General features: G+C 34.9%; 2 protein-coding genes and 1 long non-coding RNA gene across 5 annotated transcripts; 2 read left to right on the forward strand and 1 right to left on the reverse strand.

The window, feature by feature from the left end:
- Nucleotides 1–40: 40 nt before the first annotated feature.
- Nucleotides 41–1,894, reverse strand: LOC132166086 (photosystem I reaction center subunit IV A, chloroplastic-like). Its single transcript, XM_059576841.1, has 3 exons — nt 1,546–1,894; nt 562–627; nt 41–285 (listed from the first exon to the last, which is right to left on the reverse strand). The coding sequence occupies exons 1-3, from the start codon at nt 1,804–1,806 to the stop codon at nt 181–183; spliced, it is 432 nt and encodes a 143-aa protein (XP_059432824.1). The 5' UTR covers nt 1,807–1,894; the 3' UTR covers nt 41–180.
- A 1,523-nt stretch (nt 1,895–3,417) lies between these two features.
- LOC132165964 (uncharacterized) lies at nt 3,418–5,410 on the forward strand. 2 transcript variants are annotated; one of them, XR_009438531.1, is made up of 4 exons: nt 3,418–3,587; nt 3,738–3,825; nt 4,220–4,570; nt 5,106–5,410. It is a non-coding gene; the product is annotated as an uncharacterized LOC132165964 (long non-coding RNA). The 2 variants fall into 2 exon arrangements; XR_009438530.1 differs by having other exon boundaries at nt 4,220–5,410.
- An 873-nt stretch (nt 5,411–6,283) lies between these two features.
- On the forward strand, nt 6,284–11,580 carry LOC132164922 (uncharacterized). 2 transcript variants are annotated; one of them, XM_059575441.1, is made up of 8 exons: nt 6,284–6,644; nt 6,780–6,857; nt 7,068–7,193; nt 7,281–7,403; nt 8,507–8,599; nt 8,885–8,990; nt 9,064–9,121; nt 9,203–11,580. In XM_059575441.1, exons 1-8 carry the CDS (start codon nt 6,401–6,403, stop codon nt 11,186–11,188), a joined length of 2,814 nt encoding a protein of 937 aa, XP_059431424.1. In that variant the 5' UTR covers nt 6,284–6,400; the 3' UTR covers nt 11,189–11,580. The 2 variants fall into 2 exon arrangements, with proteins under 2 accessions (XP_059431424.1, XP_059431425.1); XM_059575442.1 differs by lacking the exon at nt 8,507–8,599.
- The last annotated feature ends 7,242 nt before the right edge of the window (nt 11,581–18,822 follow it).

Below are 18,822 nucleotides of genomic sequence, written 5' to 3' on the forward strand. Positions count from 1 at the left end.
CCTTTCTTAAAAACTGGTTCAAATTACAGCCAATGTGGTCTGTCATGAACAATATCGATCTGATCATAACATTATAAGCAAGAGACAAGAAATCAAAGAGAGTATGATACACATTCCTGACACACACTAGAGAGTGGAATAGTGGAAGAATTACAATTACTCTTACAATACAACCATCACTCATTTAACTTCTTCAATCTCATCCAATGCATAGTTATTTGTAGATACATTTGCATAGTTTACTTTGTCGAACCGAACCACCACTGGGTAGCGACTCTTTGGATCCTGTCAAATGGATTTCGACACAGAAAATCAAATACTTAAGCTTAAACAATAACCAAAAATGGACAAGGATTCATTTCATGGTCAGGATTCAATGTTGTTCTATTTAACAATGTAAATGACGTGCCAACATATCTATCACGTAACATCATTTATACTGTTAGATACAACAACATTAAATTCTAAATATAAAATGGCTGAAATTGAGAGAATGTGAAATATAGAGGATCATATTCTGCCAAAAAAAAAATATATGGAAGAGAAAGATAGAGCACTGACCTGGTCAACAGCTACCACAGATCCAGTGCCTTTGTACCAGTAAGACTCCCTCCTAAGAATCTTAACCTGAGGAGTGAAAGTAATTTATTAAAAAGAAATTGGGTATGATTAGATAATTTAAAAAAATGCCAACTACATAACTGAAATCTTGTGAAGTGGAAATGAATAAATATTAATCATAGTCGTTAAGTACACACGTGTTAGTTTAAAAAAAGTTGAGGCTCACATTAGAAAGATGTCACAAGAGACCCAAATCCATAAGCTTAAACTTTTGGGTTGAGTGGTATAACTCTCAACATGCCATATTATGGTGTCACTGGAAGACTTTCAAGGTATCAATCTCCATTACAATTGCCAATTCTACAAGTGCTTGACATTCTCCATTTTACTTTGTTTGCTAGTATGAGATAAAACCACATACTAATAAGAGGCCAGGAAGCTCAAGTCAGCCTACATTCTTCCAAAAAATTTACACATACCAGGAAAAAGAAAGGCTAATAAAACACCCTTTGCTCTGACTATGAGTTTGTTAGTTTCATCAACAATGAAAATGGGTACAAACAAGAATTACATTCCAATGGTCCCTAGGCTTTTTGTTACTTTGCAGTAATCCATTCAGTTTTATATAAAACTAGCAATTTTTTACACAACCAGCAAATTCGACAGAACCCAACACAAAATTAGCAAGTTAAGGTCAGAGCTCTTTAATTAGATGAGTCGGATCCTATAGCTAACCTATATAATCACATGTCTCAACACATGACACTAAGGTCAGCAAATTTTGACACAACCCACAAATCCTACACACAATTAGCAAGTTAAGGACAAGGGTAAGACCCATTTCATGAATCGGAGTAGAATTAACCTATATAATACTATACCCATAACCCGATAGGTTCATAAGCATATGTTATGATGAACCTTTATCTTCAGTAATTTCAGGTATCAATTTGCTTGACACGAGTGACAAGGTGGGTTACTGACCTTAGTGCCTCTCTTGGGTCCAATCGGTGGTGGCTTAGGCTTTGGAGCTTCCCCTGCAGCTGGTGCTGCGGTGGGGGCTGGTGGAGCTGCACCCTCCTCAGCTGCCCTTACGACAACAAGCCTTGAGTTGTTGTAGCTGCTGTTGTTGTTCTTGACAGGGAAGCATACCATGTTGCTCCTGGCAGATGAACTTGTGCTGCTTGAAACATTAGGTGTTAGCACAAACCCAGAAGCAGCCGATGCCATGTTGCAGGTTGCCATGCTCTGCCTCTCTGTCTCTCTGATCTCTCTGTTTTTCCCTCTCTCTCTCTCGGTCCCTCCCCAAAATCAATAAGCTTTGAAATGGATGTGGGACAAAATAGATCAAAGATTGAGAGGCTTTGAATGATCTGGATTTTTTCTAAGTTGTCTAGAGATTTATCTGATCTTCGCAAGTTGAATAAATCGTTTCCTCCACTAGGGTGCTGCCACCTATGCACCATATCCCAGTTCTTTGGATAATGTGATTACAAGTCATGTTTTTTCTTTTCTTTTCTCGAATTTTGCATTTTGCTATTCATTTTACTAGATTTTTTTTGACCCAATCCTAGTTGTTTGTTTTACTCGTGCGTTTTCTCATCCAAACCTTCTTTATCAGAATCTCAAATGCCTTAAGAGGGTCCGGACAAACTAAGATATTGCCTATGATACTGAATCATATGCCCCAGCTTTGCTGCCTCATACATGGCTATTACAATATTCATGAGGATGAGGAGAAATATGTAATTCTCAAATTTTACAAAGATACAAATGATGATGCATGTGCGGCAGCCCAATAAAGGCTCAAGTATATTGTATAGTCAAAATTGGGCAAGAAAAACTTATGAACTATTAACGTTGTGAGTTTTATATTGAGAAAATAATAATAATAATAATAATAATAATAATTAATATACTTAAATAGACTAAAGCCGATTAGCTTAAATTTTTGGATTATAGTGCTTTTTAAATATATATATTAATATACTCTTGGTAAAACTTTGTAACAGTTTATCTCCCTAACAATTAGAAATCCAAATTGCCAACAATAGCGTTTTAACTGACCGCACGCTATTTTCCTCTCAAAACCCTCTCTCATTTAACCAAAAATCTCTCTTTTGGAAACAAAGGGCTACCATATACCACTTGTAATGGCTTTAGATATTGTTTATATATACTTAGTGAATGAGAATGTAATTTTCACACATTAAATGGCCAAACCCTCCACTAAGGTTGACAATTTTTGACAAGACCCTCTAACTCGACACGAAATTAAAGTGTTACGATTGATGAGTTTGATTTATTTAATTAAATGGGTTAGATTAGAGTTGAACTATATAATCTTATACCCATGCATCGACACAACATAATAGATAGCAATTTTTTACAAAACCCACAAATCCGACATGAACTCAATTCAAAATTATAGGGTTAGGGTTAAGGGATTGAACCTGTTTAATTCAATAAGTCAAATTAAAATTGACCTATATAATCTTATACTCATACCTTAATATGACATGAACTCGACATATGAAGAGGGATTGTCACTTTTAGCCTCCGCATCCTCCACACTTGAAGAATACAAGGCAATTAATTTCTTGCCCTTTTCATTAACAACGGACCCTTATATAATAGACTCTAAAAACTGGCCCAAAATAACTGCCAAGTAACCAAGAATGTTGTGGCCCAACTAATAGCCCATAACTGACCCACTAACTTAGTAAATGGCCCAACCCAACCAACCGTGACCCACGGCAATTCGAAATGGTTCCAGAATCTCCATAACCCAATAGACTTTTAAAGTAAAATTAATAAAAGAAAAGAGAAACACTTTCAAAATACACGTGGCCCTCATTCAAGCTTCCTTCTAAGTTGTAACTTGTAACCCTCGTTTCCATCCAACCAGTCTCCTCTCCTTCCTTCAGACCTCCAAATCTCTGGTTTTATTTTCGAAGCGCTTCGTAGCAAAGCTCTGCTTTTTGAATATTTTCTACTTTCCTCTCCTAAAAAGCCTCTGCCAATCGGTGAGTAAATTTATATTTATTTATTTATTTATTTTCAACATTTTCGGATGTAAATTGACGGTTCGAATTCGGAGTTTGTGATTTTGCTTTTGTTTTTGGATTTTTCGGGTAAAAGTTGACGCTTTTAGTGTGTGGCTTGGATTGTGACAGTAACGGAGAGAAAACTGACGGGGAGGAGTTCTGCCGTTCAGCGTCGAAGCCTTTCATCTCTCACTTTGTTCTGCAAACCCTAATCCACGTCAGTTCTCTATTTCTTTCTCTTTTGTGTGTATACTTATAGATATAATTTGTTTTTGCTGCGATTAGCAATGTTGGATTCGTGAATGCGTTTTGTGAAAAATGGCAATTACGTGGTATAATGGTTGAAGGTATTAGTTTCTTTTCCAGTTTTTATTTTTATTCGCATGGCTAAGAGAGTTGGAGCCGGGGGCGGCTCAAAGAACTGGGGAAGGCTTTCTTGCATCAAATTTCTAAGCTCAAATTGTTAATGGGTTTCATTTTCTGGAGCATTTGTAGAGAATGGTGCAAGATTTTCTGTCTTTTTTTTTTTAGGTTGTTTGCTCTAGTTTTGTAAGAGACATAGCAGTTGATTCTATTCTTGGTTTGTCATTATTTACATGGACATATCAAAGGCATGGGACATATCAGAGGTATGAGGAACTCTGGCATACGTCCCTCATCCACTTTTCGGTCTAGTCACAATCCTGACAACTACAAGCATAAGTGGGATCAGTCGCAGCATGAATTGATGCAAATAAAAGAGGAATTGAGAGAAATGGAGCAGCGATTGGAGCAAATTGAGGAAAGACACCGCGAAACAGAGGAAAGACAGCGAAAAACGGAGGAAAGACAACGAAAAACAGATGAAAGACAACAAAAGATTGAGGAAAGACTACGAGTAACGGAGGAAAAACAAAAAGAAATGGATCGTAAGCTAGCGATCCTAATGGAACACTTCAAGTCTTGATGATTGTATATGTCAGGTAATTCCAATACAATTGGTTCATTTTCACCTACATGCATTTCAGGCTATTAACTATAAATCTGCGTAATATTACAGCTATTGAAGATTGTTGTTTCTAGCCCTTACATACCCAGCTAACAATTTGCTATCTGTCAGTATGTGTAAACAAGAATGGCTATAAAGAATCTGTGTTTCATTAATCTTTTTGTTTACTTCATTATTAGTTTCAGTTTACCAGTCCTGTCTTCATTATAATCCACTGAAAGAATCTGTGCTTCATTGACCAGAATCGTTGGGTTGATAGAAGTTCTATCATATCGGCATATCATAGTTTTGGTAGATTTCTGTATCCCACATAGATTTGGCATATAACTGACGAGCTTCTTGGTCTCTGCTGGGTTGATCTATTGGATTTTTCTCTTTTCTTTTGTTTCCTTTATAGATTTTTTTCACTCTAGACTTGCATAAAAGAAAAGATACTGTCGTGGGGGATGATGATGATGATAATTAATCTCTGTATTCCTCTCTGCTCTTATTTCATTCATTGCTCATAGGCTCTTTGGTAAGATGATATTATATATATGCAAGTTTCTGGTGAAATGAGCGACATCTCTGCACTATGAAGACTTGAAACAACATCTGATGAGCTTGCCGATGCTGTTGATTCCTTCAAGGTCCCCCTCAATCTGCTGCTGGAATTTGAGGTGGTGGTAGTCTATATCCTTTTGTGGAATACAGTGTTATGCTGATGTGGGTTGATGCCAAAATGTAGTTAGGTTTTGTAATGAGAGTGAGGGTGCTTTGGTAAGGAACTTCATGTTTTACTGAACTTTCTATGCAATTATGTTGTTTGGTTGGAGCACATGTTTTGCTGTAGTGATAGCAATATCTTTTAATGGATTATGCAATGATGTTGTAAGTGCACACACAAATGCCCTACAGGTATTGTCCAAAAAAAAAAGCATAAATGTATAGGATTATACACTTAATTGTAAATTTTAAGATAGAAATATCGTGTTTTTAATAGATTTTATCGTAATAAAGATCCCTTCAATTTCAAGCGAAACGAAGAAAAATCATTTTATAGATTAAATTTTATGAATTTAATCATGTATATGTATTATGGTATTTAAAAATTTTAAATAATATGACAATCATTGACCATAAAACTGTTCCTTTTCATTTTACTGATCCGCTCACTAGAGTAGAGCCTAACCAAAAGGTTAGGTTAATCGATTTATACTTGACTTATTAGAGCATTTTTATTGGGCTAGAGGTTATTCTGTCTAGTCTTGTAACAAAAATTGGTCAAAAAAGAAAGAAGAAAAAGATGACTAGCTAGCTGCTTGAGCATTGTACACGCAACCAAACAAAATAAATAATTTCTTTACTCATCGATTCTTTTTCCTTTCATTTTATTGGAAGCGAAGAATGAATAAATAAAAAATATTTAAATTGAATGGTAAAAACTAATAATTAAAATAGAGAGTAAAAAAAATAAATGTTTTGAAAGAGTGGATAGCCAAAAAAAAAAACAAATAAAAGAAAGAATTAATTATATGACATGTGATAACATCTGATTGGTGTTGGCGTGGCGTTCCGTTAAATTTTGTACAGAATTTTAACGGAGATATCATCTTCGACTTTATGAAAACTATATAAAAAAGAAACCCTAAAAGGAAAAAAAAATAAAAAAATCCTAAAACTCTATGAGAAAAAAAGAGTATTTAACCCTAAAAGAAATTGTTTTCCTAAATAAAATCCAAAGAGAACTAGAAAACCAAAATATTCCCCCGAACGTCACAAAGCCTGATACACCCTCCCAGTCACGTGCCATTTTGGCGCCCAAATGTTCCCTCTCCCTCTCTTCTCCTTCCCCCTTCATTCAACGCCCACATGCAACTGCAATCCTCAAGATACACCAAAACCAGAGCAAATTGACACACAGCCCACAAAAACCATGAAGCGACGAATTTCCGAAACTGCACCTGAAGATCCATCACCGATCCGAACTCTACCACCGCTCCGGAACCTCCATGGAGTTAGGAGCTCCGATTCCCGATTCCCCAATCCAACATCCCGCCGACCCAAAGGTTCTCCTTCTCCCCCTAATTTCTCAAAATTTAGTTCCTCTCTCGTTATTAATTAATTACATGTATTTATATGCGTATACCTATAGTGAATTGAGGCCTTCGTTTGAAACTTCGTTATTGTTTCGTTCTTTGTAGATTTTAGCTGCAAGAAAAGAATGCAGCTCACAGATGCTGGTGTTGTTAGTCCTGTAAGAATGTTGAAGGCTTCAAGATGTGAGTTGCAATTCTCTTTCTTGTGCCCGAAGTTTAAATATATTCGAGTTCTATTGTTGTAATTGTATTGTATTTTTACTTTCGATAATGGTTTTGAAAAGTGTTTTGTTTGAGTTATGGTTTGAAAAAGTGTTTTGTGTTTTGAATTGTTTGTTAATGGTTTTGAGAAAATTGACAGAAAAATTGACTCCATTGGAATTTAACATGCAGCTGATGACCCCAAAACTTCAGAGTTTGCATTTTTTAAGAAGTTAAAGGGAAACGCAGGCCACAAGCTTCATTCGCATAGAGACGATAACCAATCTAAGAAGTTCCAAGTTAGTGGTTGTTCTGGAGGTAAATAAAATTTAAAACATAAAATAAAATTTGTAATTAATGCAATGGTAATGATGGATTATAAGGCGCTTTTTTCATACTTTGCAGAGAGGACCAACAGTGTAAAAAATAGCTTCAAGGACTTCAGGTCCTCGTTGGTCACTCAAAACATTACACCTATTAATTTTAGGTCATCCCTCTCACCTCTTAGCGGTGCATCAAAGAACACAGGTGTGTTTCTTTTACATGGTATGCTTCTGAATTTTGTTTTTTAAATAATTAATAATTTCCTATCAACTTACATTTAGCATAGGTCCTAAGTACAGTTTGCCTCTCATTTCAATTAAATATTTAATATCTTGGGCTTCACTTATTGAAAGGGAGTTTATGCCCATGGGTGAGGATTAGTAGAATATTAATTAAATGATTAAATTCATCATTTCTTACTAATTTAAGTTTTTAGGATAAGTGGTAGTTTAACACTGATTAGTCCATTTTTTCTTGGGTAAGTTATAAAAAATGTGGAACGACAATCATTACAAGAAATGATTTCTCCTATGGAATATATGTTCCTTGCAAATAAATTGAGTTTGTTCCTTCTAATTTGAATATGCAATCTAGTTCTTAGAACTTTTTCTTAATTTTATCATAACAATTTATAGTAGATTATCATATGAAGTAGCTCCTCATCCGATGTCCACAATGCACTGCCTGGTCGTTTCTAATGCCTTCGAAAATATCATATACACGTATAACTACACTGACTTATCAAATAAAAAATAAATAAAAAAAAGTGTGATTATACTATCCTGGGATCATTTTTAGTAAAAGCACACAAAAACTCATGCATGTTTCCCCGTCATTGTTGACTACTTGTTTGTCGGTAGTTGATTCCTGGTGATTCATATCTGTTGCTGCACATGCACCATGACACTTGCTTGAGGCAAGTTGAAACAATGGACATATTTGGAGAGCTGTCTAGGTATGCTTATTTGTTGGGCTCAGGTTAGATCAAATTGTGATTTAAGTGCTCTAACACTAGACTTCAACATTCTTACATAGAATATTAACCACCAGTTTATTCAATCCGACTGTCAATGCAGTGTTCTGCTTCATAAACCTATGTTACGTGACTTTTTTGTACCTTTAATCATGATTCTTTGCACATTGGCATAATACCTATTTTAACATTCTCATTTTGTAAATTATTATGCCAAATTAGAACAACTACTGAAATTTTTATTACTCAGTTTGCATATATCCTGTGAAATTGGAATCCAGAACTTTCATATGATACTTGAAAGTAACCAGTTTTGACCTTTTTTGGTTGCTAGAGGTAACTCCAAGGGAAGATAGTACAATCTCAAAGGATATATGCAGCATATGGGAAAACATTGAGACATATAGCAATGCCATGAATCCTGGGGGTATATGTTTTTGTGGAACCTTAATAATTTTTAATGTGCTTTGTTTGGTAGCTAAATTTATGGAGGGAAAGGAATAACTTATGGAATTTTGCAAGTTATTTAGCATTTCGTTGTAAGATTCCAAAATTTATTTTCTCTCCATCTTCTTGGTGATCCCATGGAGCTTTATTGCTTGTTTAGCTTAAGATTATAACACTCATTTATTACTTTATATCTGGCAATTGTAGATGCTGGAGGAATGCTTTGCTTATTATTAAATGCTTGCAACTATGTCATCATGCTCAGGGGCCCAGCACATGCACGGAGAAATCTTTTCTAAAAAGAGACAGAAACTACGCCAACGGGTTGTGGAGACATCGTATCCTCATATTGAAGAACTCTGTTCAAAGGGGTTAGACATATACTATCAATAAGTTATTTCGTTGTTTAAGCCTCATATCATGGACTTGTAGAAATTTTCTCAGGTGCGATTTTGTTTCTCTGCTTCTCAACCGCCTGTTCCCTGAGGACAATGAAAACAGTGTATGCTCTTTTTGCTATCAATATGGATGTGACTTATTCTGTTGTTGTTCGTCATTAAGCTGATAATTATTTCTCTGGCAGGCTTTTAAGAATTCAAAGCCTGGGGAGGTAGATATTGATACCAAATCTCAGTCACTTGCCTCTTTGGAGGCAGATGTTCAGCTTAAAAAACTAGGCCATATACCTGCAAGAAACTCTATGGAGCTTGACTATTGCTCACACTTGGATGATGGTCCATCTTGTTGGCTGAACAGATCACAAGAGTTGGTTCCCTCAAATTCCTACTCTCCCATTAGTGACGTGTTAACATGTCTCAAGTATGAAATCAGGGAACCTGGATATGAATTTGGAGGAAGAACTCCAGTTATATGTGCTGACAGTGATTCAGCTTATGGCTTTCCATCTAAAAGATATGGATCGTTTGCATGTAATCATCTCAAAGAACTGGATGAAGTACATGATCCAAATGAATTATTTATTTGGCAGGCTTTTAAGAATTCAAAGCCAGGGGAGGTAGATATTGATACCAAATCTCAGTCCCTTGCTTCTTTGGAGTCGGATGTTCAGCTTAAAAAACTAGGCTATATACCTGCAAGAAACTCTATGGAGCTTGACTATGGCTCACTCTTGGATGATAGTCCTTCATCTTGTTGGTTGAATAGATCACAGGAGGCAGTTCTCTCAAACTCCTACTCTCCCGTTGGGGATGCCATAGCATATCTCAAGTACGAAATCAGGGAACCCGGATATCAATTTGGAGGAAGAACTCCATTTCTATATGCTGACAGTGATTCAGCTTATGGTTTTCCATCTAAAAGATACGGATCTTTTGCATGCAATCATCTCAAAGAACTGGATGAAGTACATGATCCAAATGAATTATTTATTTGGCAGGCTTTTAAGAATTCAAAGCCAGGGGAGGTAGATATTGATACCAAATCTCAGTCCCTTGCTTCTTTGGAGTCAGATGTTCAGCTTAAAAAACTAGGCTATATACCTGCAAGAAACTCTATGAAGCTTGACTATGGCTCACACTTGGATGATAGTCCTTCATCTTGTTGGTTGAATAGATCACAGGAGGCAGTTCTTTCAAACTCCTACTCTCCCATTGGGGATGCCATAGCATATCTCAAGTACGAAACCAGGGAACCCGGATATCAATTAGGAGGAAGAACTCCATTTCTATGTGCTGACACTGATTCAGCTTATGGTTTTCCATCTAAAAGATACGGATCTTTTGCGTGCAATCATCTCAAAGAACTGGGTGAATTACATGATCCAAATGAATATTCGATTCAAAGAGAGCAACATGCTCTTCTTCTAGGTTGGGACTTTGACGAGGGTATAGATAAGAGAAACTTATCTAATACTTGTAAAAATACAGAGCTGAGTGTGTATTCCCCTTCATCAAGTTCATGGGGTGATGATCATCAGCACATAATGAATGATAGGTTTGGTGAGAATGAGTTCAGTAAATCATCCTTCCTATCCATCTGTTCTCCCAAGGTTATTCCATTACCACGGTCCCAGTCGCTGTTGGCCAGCTATACTGATCATGATTTTGGAAGACATGTTATTGGAGACGAGGAAGATATATACACAGATGTTAACCATTTTCCTTTAGCTTTATCGCTTACACCGGACTATCTTAATCTGGCTGAAGATTGTAAGAATGACACTGAATGCAAAGATAATAGCATCTTCCGTGCTCCTCAAAATCTCCATCATATAATGAGCAAGGTTTTCAGTAAGACGTATCATTGTCCTGGTATAGAAGGTTCCCTCTTTTCCTCTGCACTTGGATTAACTGGTTCCTCAAGGGAGCATTATTCACCTTTCAATTATGCTCTTCAAACACCTCGAAATGAAGGCACGTCTTCACGCTTTCTACTTAAAGACAAGAATGAGAGTTGCCTGGATGGTTTAAGTCATAGAGAAACCCCGAGTCATTTCGGTGAAGACATTATTAACATCCTTGACTGTTCATCATTTTATTTCCAGATACCTCTGGACAAAGAAAAGGCATGCCCTTTGCTGCTTAATCAATCAAGCTGGGATGGAAATTAAAGGACAACTGCATATGATGAAGTGAAGTCATTTACATTTGATGCTACCAAGCATTTTAGTAGCCCCTTAATGCTTTGTTTATGGTGACCTGATGCTGCACAAAGTTGCCCCCATAGCTCCTCTGTCATTGAAGATTTTAGGTGTCACACCCCAAATCCCAAACCAATTGATACAACATAGCCAGTTACAATTTTGTGTTGATGAAATTTTTTTAGTTGTCTGGTTGTTTTGTACCAAATAGAGATTAGGTATAAGGGTATTTGGGTGTATCTTGATCATTACCACAGCTTATATGGTCTATCAATTGATGTACAAATGACTATATACAGTTGCGGCACGATCTTGCTTTCAGGTTTGGAAAAGAAAAGGAAATAACAAAGCAAATTTCAAGATTCGATTCTGCTATTGCTGCTCACATGCTACACAGTAAAGTGAAATAATTCTAGTGCAACGAAAGTACAGTGGCAGACAATTTTGAAAAGGGTCTTGCTTTATCTGCCTCCAGCAATGTAATGCAATTTTTCAAAAGTTTGCTAGATGAGACAATTTGTATAACTCTTGAAATTAGTGGCTCATATTTTCTTGGGTATAAAGAGTAATATTAGAATACTAATGGTTGGTCGAGTAGACGGAATAAAGTGAACAAAGCTCCGTTCACGGAGTCATTTAATTAAATGAGTTAGACCTTTCAATTCTAATCTATTAATATTATGTTGAATTCATGTCAAGTTTCTGAGTCGTATCAGAAAGTGCCATCTCTAAATATCGCGTGTTGGGTTTAAGTTGTGTCGAGATATGTGTGTATAAGACTATATAAATCAATCATAATTCAACTCATTTAATTAAACAAATTAGGCTCTTCAACCATAATCTATTAATTTGTGTTAAGTTTTTGTCAAATTTACCGATCGTATCAAAAATTATTCGCTTTAAAAAGAAAAACATAGGAGGTGAACCAAATTCAAAATTGTGCAGAGTACATATTAGAAGTACTCTTACACGCTCTCTACTCAATTCTAGGAAAGAAAGTGATTTTCGAGGCAATCTTGTAACAGAAAGCCGTGTTAAAAAGTCTGAGGCAAAATCTATTTTTCATTTATTTCTTTGAGTATCATGTAAAGTGTGGAAATAATTGCTATATTGGTACAAGGAATTTTCTCAAAATAATGGCTGAAGATTGTTTGTACTGTTTTCTCCTGTTGGAGATCACTCTCATCATTTTTCTTTTTTCTTTTTTTCTGGATTTAGACACACATCGAGATGATAGCCAAAAGGTAAATGATGAAAAAAAAAAAAAAAGCAGGTGAATGGTAACAGAGGAGTGGTAATTATTGTCACCATCTAGGTTAAAGTGCTCCAATCTTGGGCTACCTACCATTTTTGTGGTCTGAGACTAGGCTCCACTTTGGCATCTAACTTTTAAGGGGCATTCGGTTGGCAGTAAAAGACTTGCAAAGCTTCAAACAAGGGATTGTGTTTGGCTAATGAGAGAGGGCATTACCTGTTCGGATAGGTGATGCTCGAGCAACGAGGTAGGAAGTAACTAGTCAATTTGAAATTTTTTTAAATTTTTTTATAAATTACAGTTTCACATAAAAATTAGCAACGTGAGATTTAGGGCATGTGTGAGTATGTGTTTGAGAGGCCTAACAGTACGTTTAACACTCAGAAAATTCGTTTGAATAAAAAAATATTTGTTTGGTAAAAAAAATTTAAAGCACTTTTAATAATCTAAAAAACTTAAAAATAGTCAAAACGCATTTTGATAAAAGCTTAAAAATAAAGCTTTTGCAAAAAAAAAAAAACGTTTTTTTTTACTTAAAAGCTCTATTTCTCAAACAAAATCCCAAACATGCTCTTAGGGTCTGTTTTAGTGTGCGTCTGAAAAGTTTAAAAATGCATTTAACACTCAAAAATAAATAAATGTACCTGTTTGGTAAAATAAATAAAAAATAAAAAAATTGAAAGCGCTTTTAAGGGTCAAAAAATAGCCAAGACGCATATTTGACAACCAAAAAGCGTTTTTTTGACTTAAAAGTTATATTTCTTAAACACAATCTTAAACATGCTCTTAGCAATCCTTTAAAATCCTCTACAAATATTCAGATATGTCGAAGTGTAAATCTCACTTGCACAGTCAAGTGTGTCTCATTAGAACCTCTCACCATTAACTACAATTTGAGCAGTCAATTTAGAGGAATTCCATTAGTTCAAACAAGACCCCAACAAATCATTTCTTTTTTTCATAAACCAAGAAACAAGAATGAAAGAAAGAGTATTTTCCTTTTCCTGGTAAAAGCTCTATGAGTATTATGCAGTAGCATGAATTCATTACAACATCTCCCTTACAATTGGGAATATATATTATTCTTCTGAGTTGTGTCCTTTATTTGGTACACCATTAAATTGTCCCATGCCCAGAAAGCTGTCTTCACCCTGTCAAGAAAGGGAAAGATCAAATATATGTTTTGCCTCTTTGGCCTCAGAATTTGCACCTACCATGAATGAATGCATGGGTTAAAACCTATAACAAGGGGGAGCAATAGTTACTCAATAGATGAAATGCACGAGAGATGGCCTGGTTTTTCTGGTATACTATGCTCTCTATTTATTGTAATGTAAAGGCTTTCAATCATGTTGAAGAATTTTTTTTTAAAAAAATAATTTTGAAGAATTGGATTGGAGTATAAGAATTGCAGCTAATGCAATACATTTTAAGAAAAAACTTTATTTAACCCTTTGAACTTTCAACGCTTTTGCAATCATTTTCTTAAACTTTAAAAACTTTCAATTTAGTGCATTAGACTTTAAAAAGTTTGCAATGTCACTCATACCGTTAGGGTTTGAGGTCAAATCAGACGGAATATAAGTGAAATATCTCTTATACTCATGTATTTAAAATGAAGTTTTTCATGTAACAAGTTAGCTAGGTGTGGTGGACTTAATAGATGTAGATCTTAGCCTGTTAGTGAAAACATAATCATCATGGAGAAGACACTTCAAATTCAAAAACTATCACTCCCTCTAAAAATGTAAAGTATTTTACATTAAGAAATTTATCTGTTTATATTATTCCAACAGTTCCATTACAAATTATGGGTGAAGCTGGAAGTAAAACCCAAAAAACAAAAAAACAAAAAAATTAAAAAAAAATTAAAATTAAAATATTCCATCCTTTAAGAAGGTTGGTGCAAAGGTAATGAAGGTCAGGATTTTTTTGGGTCCCAAGGATAATGAGATGCTGCCCTTTTCAATATAAAGCAATCGATCACCAAATAATTAAGCCAGGAGAGAACAAGGAAAAAGACATATTACCCATTCCATTGTATGTTCACCAAAACCTTATTCCAACTACTTGGACTTCATTGGATGTTGTCAATGGCAGGTAACAATTTGTCAAACCCATTTCACCTTCATTAGATTAACCTAAGGCATTGAAAATTTGCCTCCATTTAATGCTTTCATGTCCTTCATCAACTACTCCGAATTAGTTGCAAGCTATAAATAATGTATCAACTATTTGAGTAATTTATCACTATCTCACATTTTGTTGATGTAACAGTTCGAATTGAACCTTGAATCAGTCTTAAATTGATGAGCACCGACACAACAACAAAGTGAATAAGGTTTTCCTGTTTCATTAACCGAGTCAAATGATGTTGAGGCCTTCTTTAGCTTTTAGTATTTGGTTAGAATCTTTAGGTTAAATGAATGTGAATGACCAGGGCCTTTTTTGGTTAGCCAGCCCATGCCTTCTTTTGTTTTTTTTTTTTACTTTCCCTAACATACCACAACATCTAAATGATAATCTTTTTTTTTTTTTTTTTTAATTCAAATGAGGAAAGGGACTACAAATGAGGGTCTTTCCTATTCTTGATGCAAATGGAAGCGAGAATAGGAGACCAATTATGAATGCTTCCAAACACAAGATGGAAAACGGGCCACCTAGCTAAATGATAATCTCTTTATCATCACAATAAATTTATTATCACGTCAAGATGTTTGTGACCAACAAAATATTAGATCACTTTTTAAGTCAAAATCATATACATCTTAAAAAATACTATGAGTACTACGATCCCTTATAAACAACCTTGACAATTAACATGATATTATTACGTCAGATATAATAAAATTTAATTATTTAGTATCTGTCATATCACGTGACATGACATAACAGATATAACGTCAATTACTAAAATTGATTAAAGTTGTTGATGAAAATTAGCTAAAACCAGTCTCCCTCTAATCAACATCAAGTCCATGCCCTAGATTGCAATCTTCCAACAAAGATTGTGATTTGGGGGCTTAAACCCACTCTCCCTCTAATCAACATCAAATCCATGCCCTAGATTTGGGGTAAAGAAAGTTCATGCCCTAGAGACAGCAATTTGACTAATTGTTGATGACAAGAGGGCACTTAGCACGCGCTACACACGTGACACACGCGCCCACTCTCCCCCAAGAAGCGCTTCCCAACGCGTGAAATTTGTGTTCCCACTTAAACACGTCATCTGACCCCACTTTGCACATCATTCGTCACGTGCCTTAACCTCCGCCATTTGTTCACAATTTCCTATCGAACCGCGCAACAACAACCACGCGCCTTCCTGTCCATTTACCATATTATCCTTCTTGAAATTAAACTGAAATTTACATTTTTTCGTTCTCCTTTTTTTTTTTTTTTTTTTTTTAAGATTAAAAAAAAAAAAAAAAAAATTCAAAATTATTTTTACCTCTATATCACATCAGAATTTATTTTCAAACATAATTTTTTAAAAAAATATTCTGGGTTTTTAAAGTAAATTGTAATTTTAGATTGTTTGGAATTGCGATTTTAAAAATGCAAATTTTAAAATCGTGAAAAAATCCTATGCGATTTTAACATGTTTTATCAAACGCTTATACGATTTTAAAGAGTGACAATTTCAAAAGCGTAATTTTTAAAATCAAACTCTCAAACGGGCTCTGACAAACGAAACCAGCACCCCTACACAAATGCTCTTATAATTTTATTTTTCACACGTATTTTTGTCTTTTCTATGCATTATTTGAGGTGTAGGCATTTAAATGTAACTTATTTTCCCAAAAAGAAAAAAGAGAAATTAAGTAGAATTTAGAGTTTAAACCTCATTGCATTGCATGTTGATGTAGGATGTAGCTAATGGTGCCAAAATTAAAAGAATGGAAAGTGACATTTTTCTTTCATTTTTCACTCAACTGAGCATTTTTATTTTATTTATGGTGTCCTTTTCTAGTTGTCTAGCTATCAAATTTCAAGAAAATTACATCATTTTGTTGTTTTTTGTTGTTGGGGTTATTTTAATTCAAACAGAGAGACTTAAATAGTTAAAAATGGCAGGATAGTGAAAGACAACACAGGGAGTCCTTTTCATTTGCATGTGCAGTTGTGCAGTCTCTATGAGCTGCTGGGTGAAGAAGAAGAAGAACAATGACTTTTGTGGCCCCTTCTGGATCTTTTGCTGGATAGTGGATTCAATTGGCAACTTCACAAGTACTGCTCATTGCCATGAGATTCACGATAATGCTCAACCAATTGTAATGAGGGACAGTATTTTCTTAATTTCCTTTCTCTCTTAGAGACATCTCTTCCAATGAGAACTCTACACAAGATAATCTCAAATTGACTACAGATATCAACATCCCAAGATAAAGATAACAAACTTATCTCTTTGTATAACTTATCTTAATAGTGTTTACAATACATAAGTATTCTAATCTCATGTAAAGTGTTACTCTATAAATACAAAGATTTGGTAAGGCAGCAAATATATTATATTCACAGCTCTTACATGGTATCTGACTACTCAAACTTCAAACCTCATCACCTTACCAACTTCAGATATCAAATTATTTTGGGTGCGATTAATTCTACAATTTCTAAAAAATTGCTAATTCATGTCACTCGCTGCACAATGTTCACGTCTCAATCTCGCGCACGCACCATGCACGTGCATCTTCAATTAACCATTTTGAAGAAAGGCTCCTCCTCCATAGCGGATATCATCACCGCTTCCAAACTCTCATCGACACTCTTGCTACCGTGAGTCATCCCCTCAACGAACTTGATATGCAAGGTGTGCTAATTAATTGAAGATGCACGTGCATGGTGCGTGCGCGAGATTGAGACATGAACATCATCTCTAGAGCCGTCTAGGCATGGCACATGGTAGTGCAACAAGTGACATGAATCAACAATTTTTCAGAAATTGCATAATTAGTAGTACAATTTGATCTTGCGTCTACCCTGCCAGATAGGCAGGGTTGGGCTTAGTGGAGGTAACGGCATCTTCGGTAGTAGTGACGGTTGGAGGGCAAGAAATTGAGCCATTCGTTCCCACCTCGGAGGCCATTGATGAACAATTTGAGGCAGCCAGATTAGGTAGTTGTCCTTAGTCAATTTGACATGGTTAAAGTTGGTGAAGGTGACAAGGTTTGAAGTTTAAGTAGTCATGGGATGAGAAAAGCGGAAGAGAAAAAAAAGAAAAATAAAATAAAATAAAATAAAAAATCGAGAGATGTCTCTGATACCATACAAGAGATGTACAGCTCTTATACTCTCATATATGTTGGATCAATCTTATGTTTTTGTTTGACTATGATAACTTTAAAAATTTGAAATCAATTGGTATTCGTTAATGTCATCAATCTCACTGTTGCAATTCGACAATGTCAAGAATTGATTGGCGTTATATAAAAGTGAAAAAAGTTTGAAATTATAAATCAAATACCCAATAAGCTAATCACAATACGACTTAGGATCTATATATATATATATATAATAGGTTAATTTTATTAATTAGTTTTGCATTAGACTATTATATATACGTTGTTGTTTTATTGCACCACCATATAATGTTAATGCTTTTCTACTTGCATTTATTTAAATAAAAAGGGGCTGCATCCTTTCTGTATTAGCCATGGCAGAAAAAATAAAATAAAATATGGAGATTCCTCCTGATTTGCTTACTTAAGAGGCAGGAAAGTGAGCAAGTTGAAGATGGGTGGCATTATAAAATGATGATTCTATCCACGAGGGTTTGGTTTAGTGTTGTAAAATATCTTCCTGCATGATGAGTAGGTGTGTGATTGTCTGCTTTGCTTGCAAATTCTTATTAATTAATATCTTCTGCCAATATATGCTTTATGGGTTGGAATGGTGCCTATATATATATATATATATATATATTGCATAAAGTGAAATTTTAAACTAAATTGTAAAAAATAGATTGTTTGGGATTCTCTGTTTAAAAAATTGCGATTTGAAAACGTCTAACGTAGAAAATTTGCATTTTCAAATCGCAGGTAATGAGATTTTTTTAAAAAAACACACAATTTGAAAGGTTAAACTGCGATTTTGTCAAAACGTCTAACTGTGTTGGCAAAAAATCATATTTTTAAATTGCACATTTTTAAAATTAGACTTTTTAAAATCGCAAATCCAAACGGCCCTAAATTGGATTGAAGGAAATTCTTTCAATTTAAGATATATATCAATTTAATATATTGAATCTTAAAAATTCATCAGAACTAGTTTGAAGAACAACATTATCTATGACAATATGAATTGTAATTATTTTAATTGTAGTTGTTATAGTCAAATGAAAATATAA

The sequence above is a fragment of the Corylus avellana genome, chromosome ca11, assembly GCF_901000735.1.
Source record: "Corylus avellana chromosome ca11, CavTom2PMs-1.0".
Taxonomy (NCBI): Eukaryota; Viridiplantae; Streptophyta; class Magnoliopsida; order Fagales; family Betulaceae; genus Corylus; species Corylus avellana.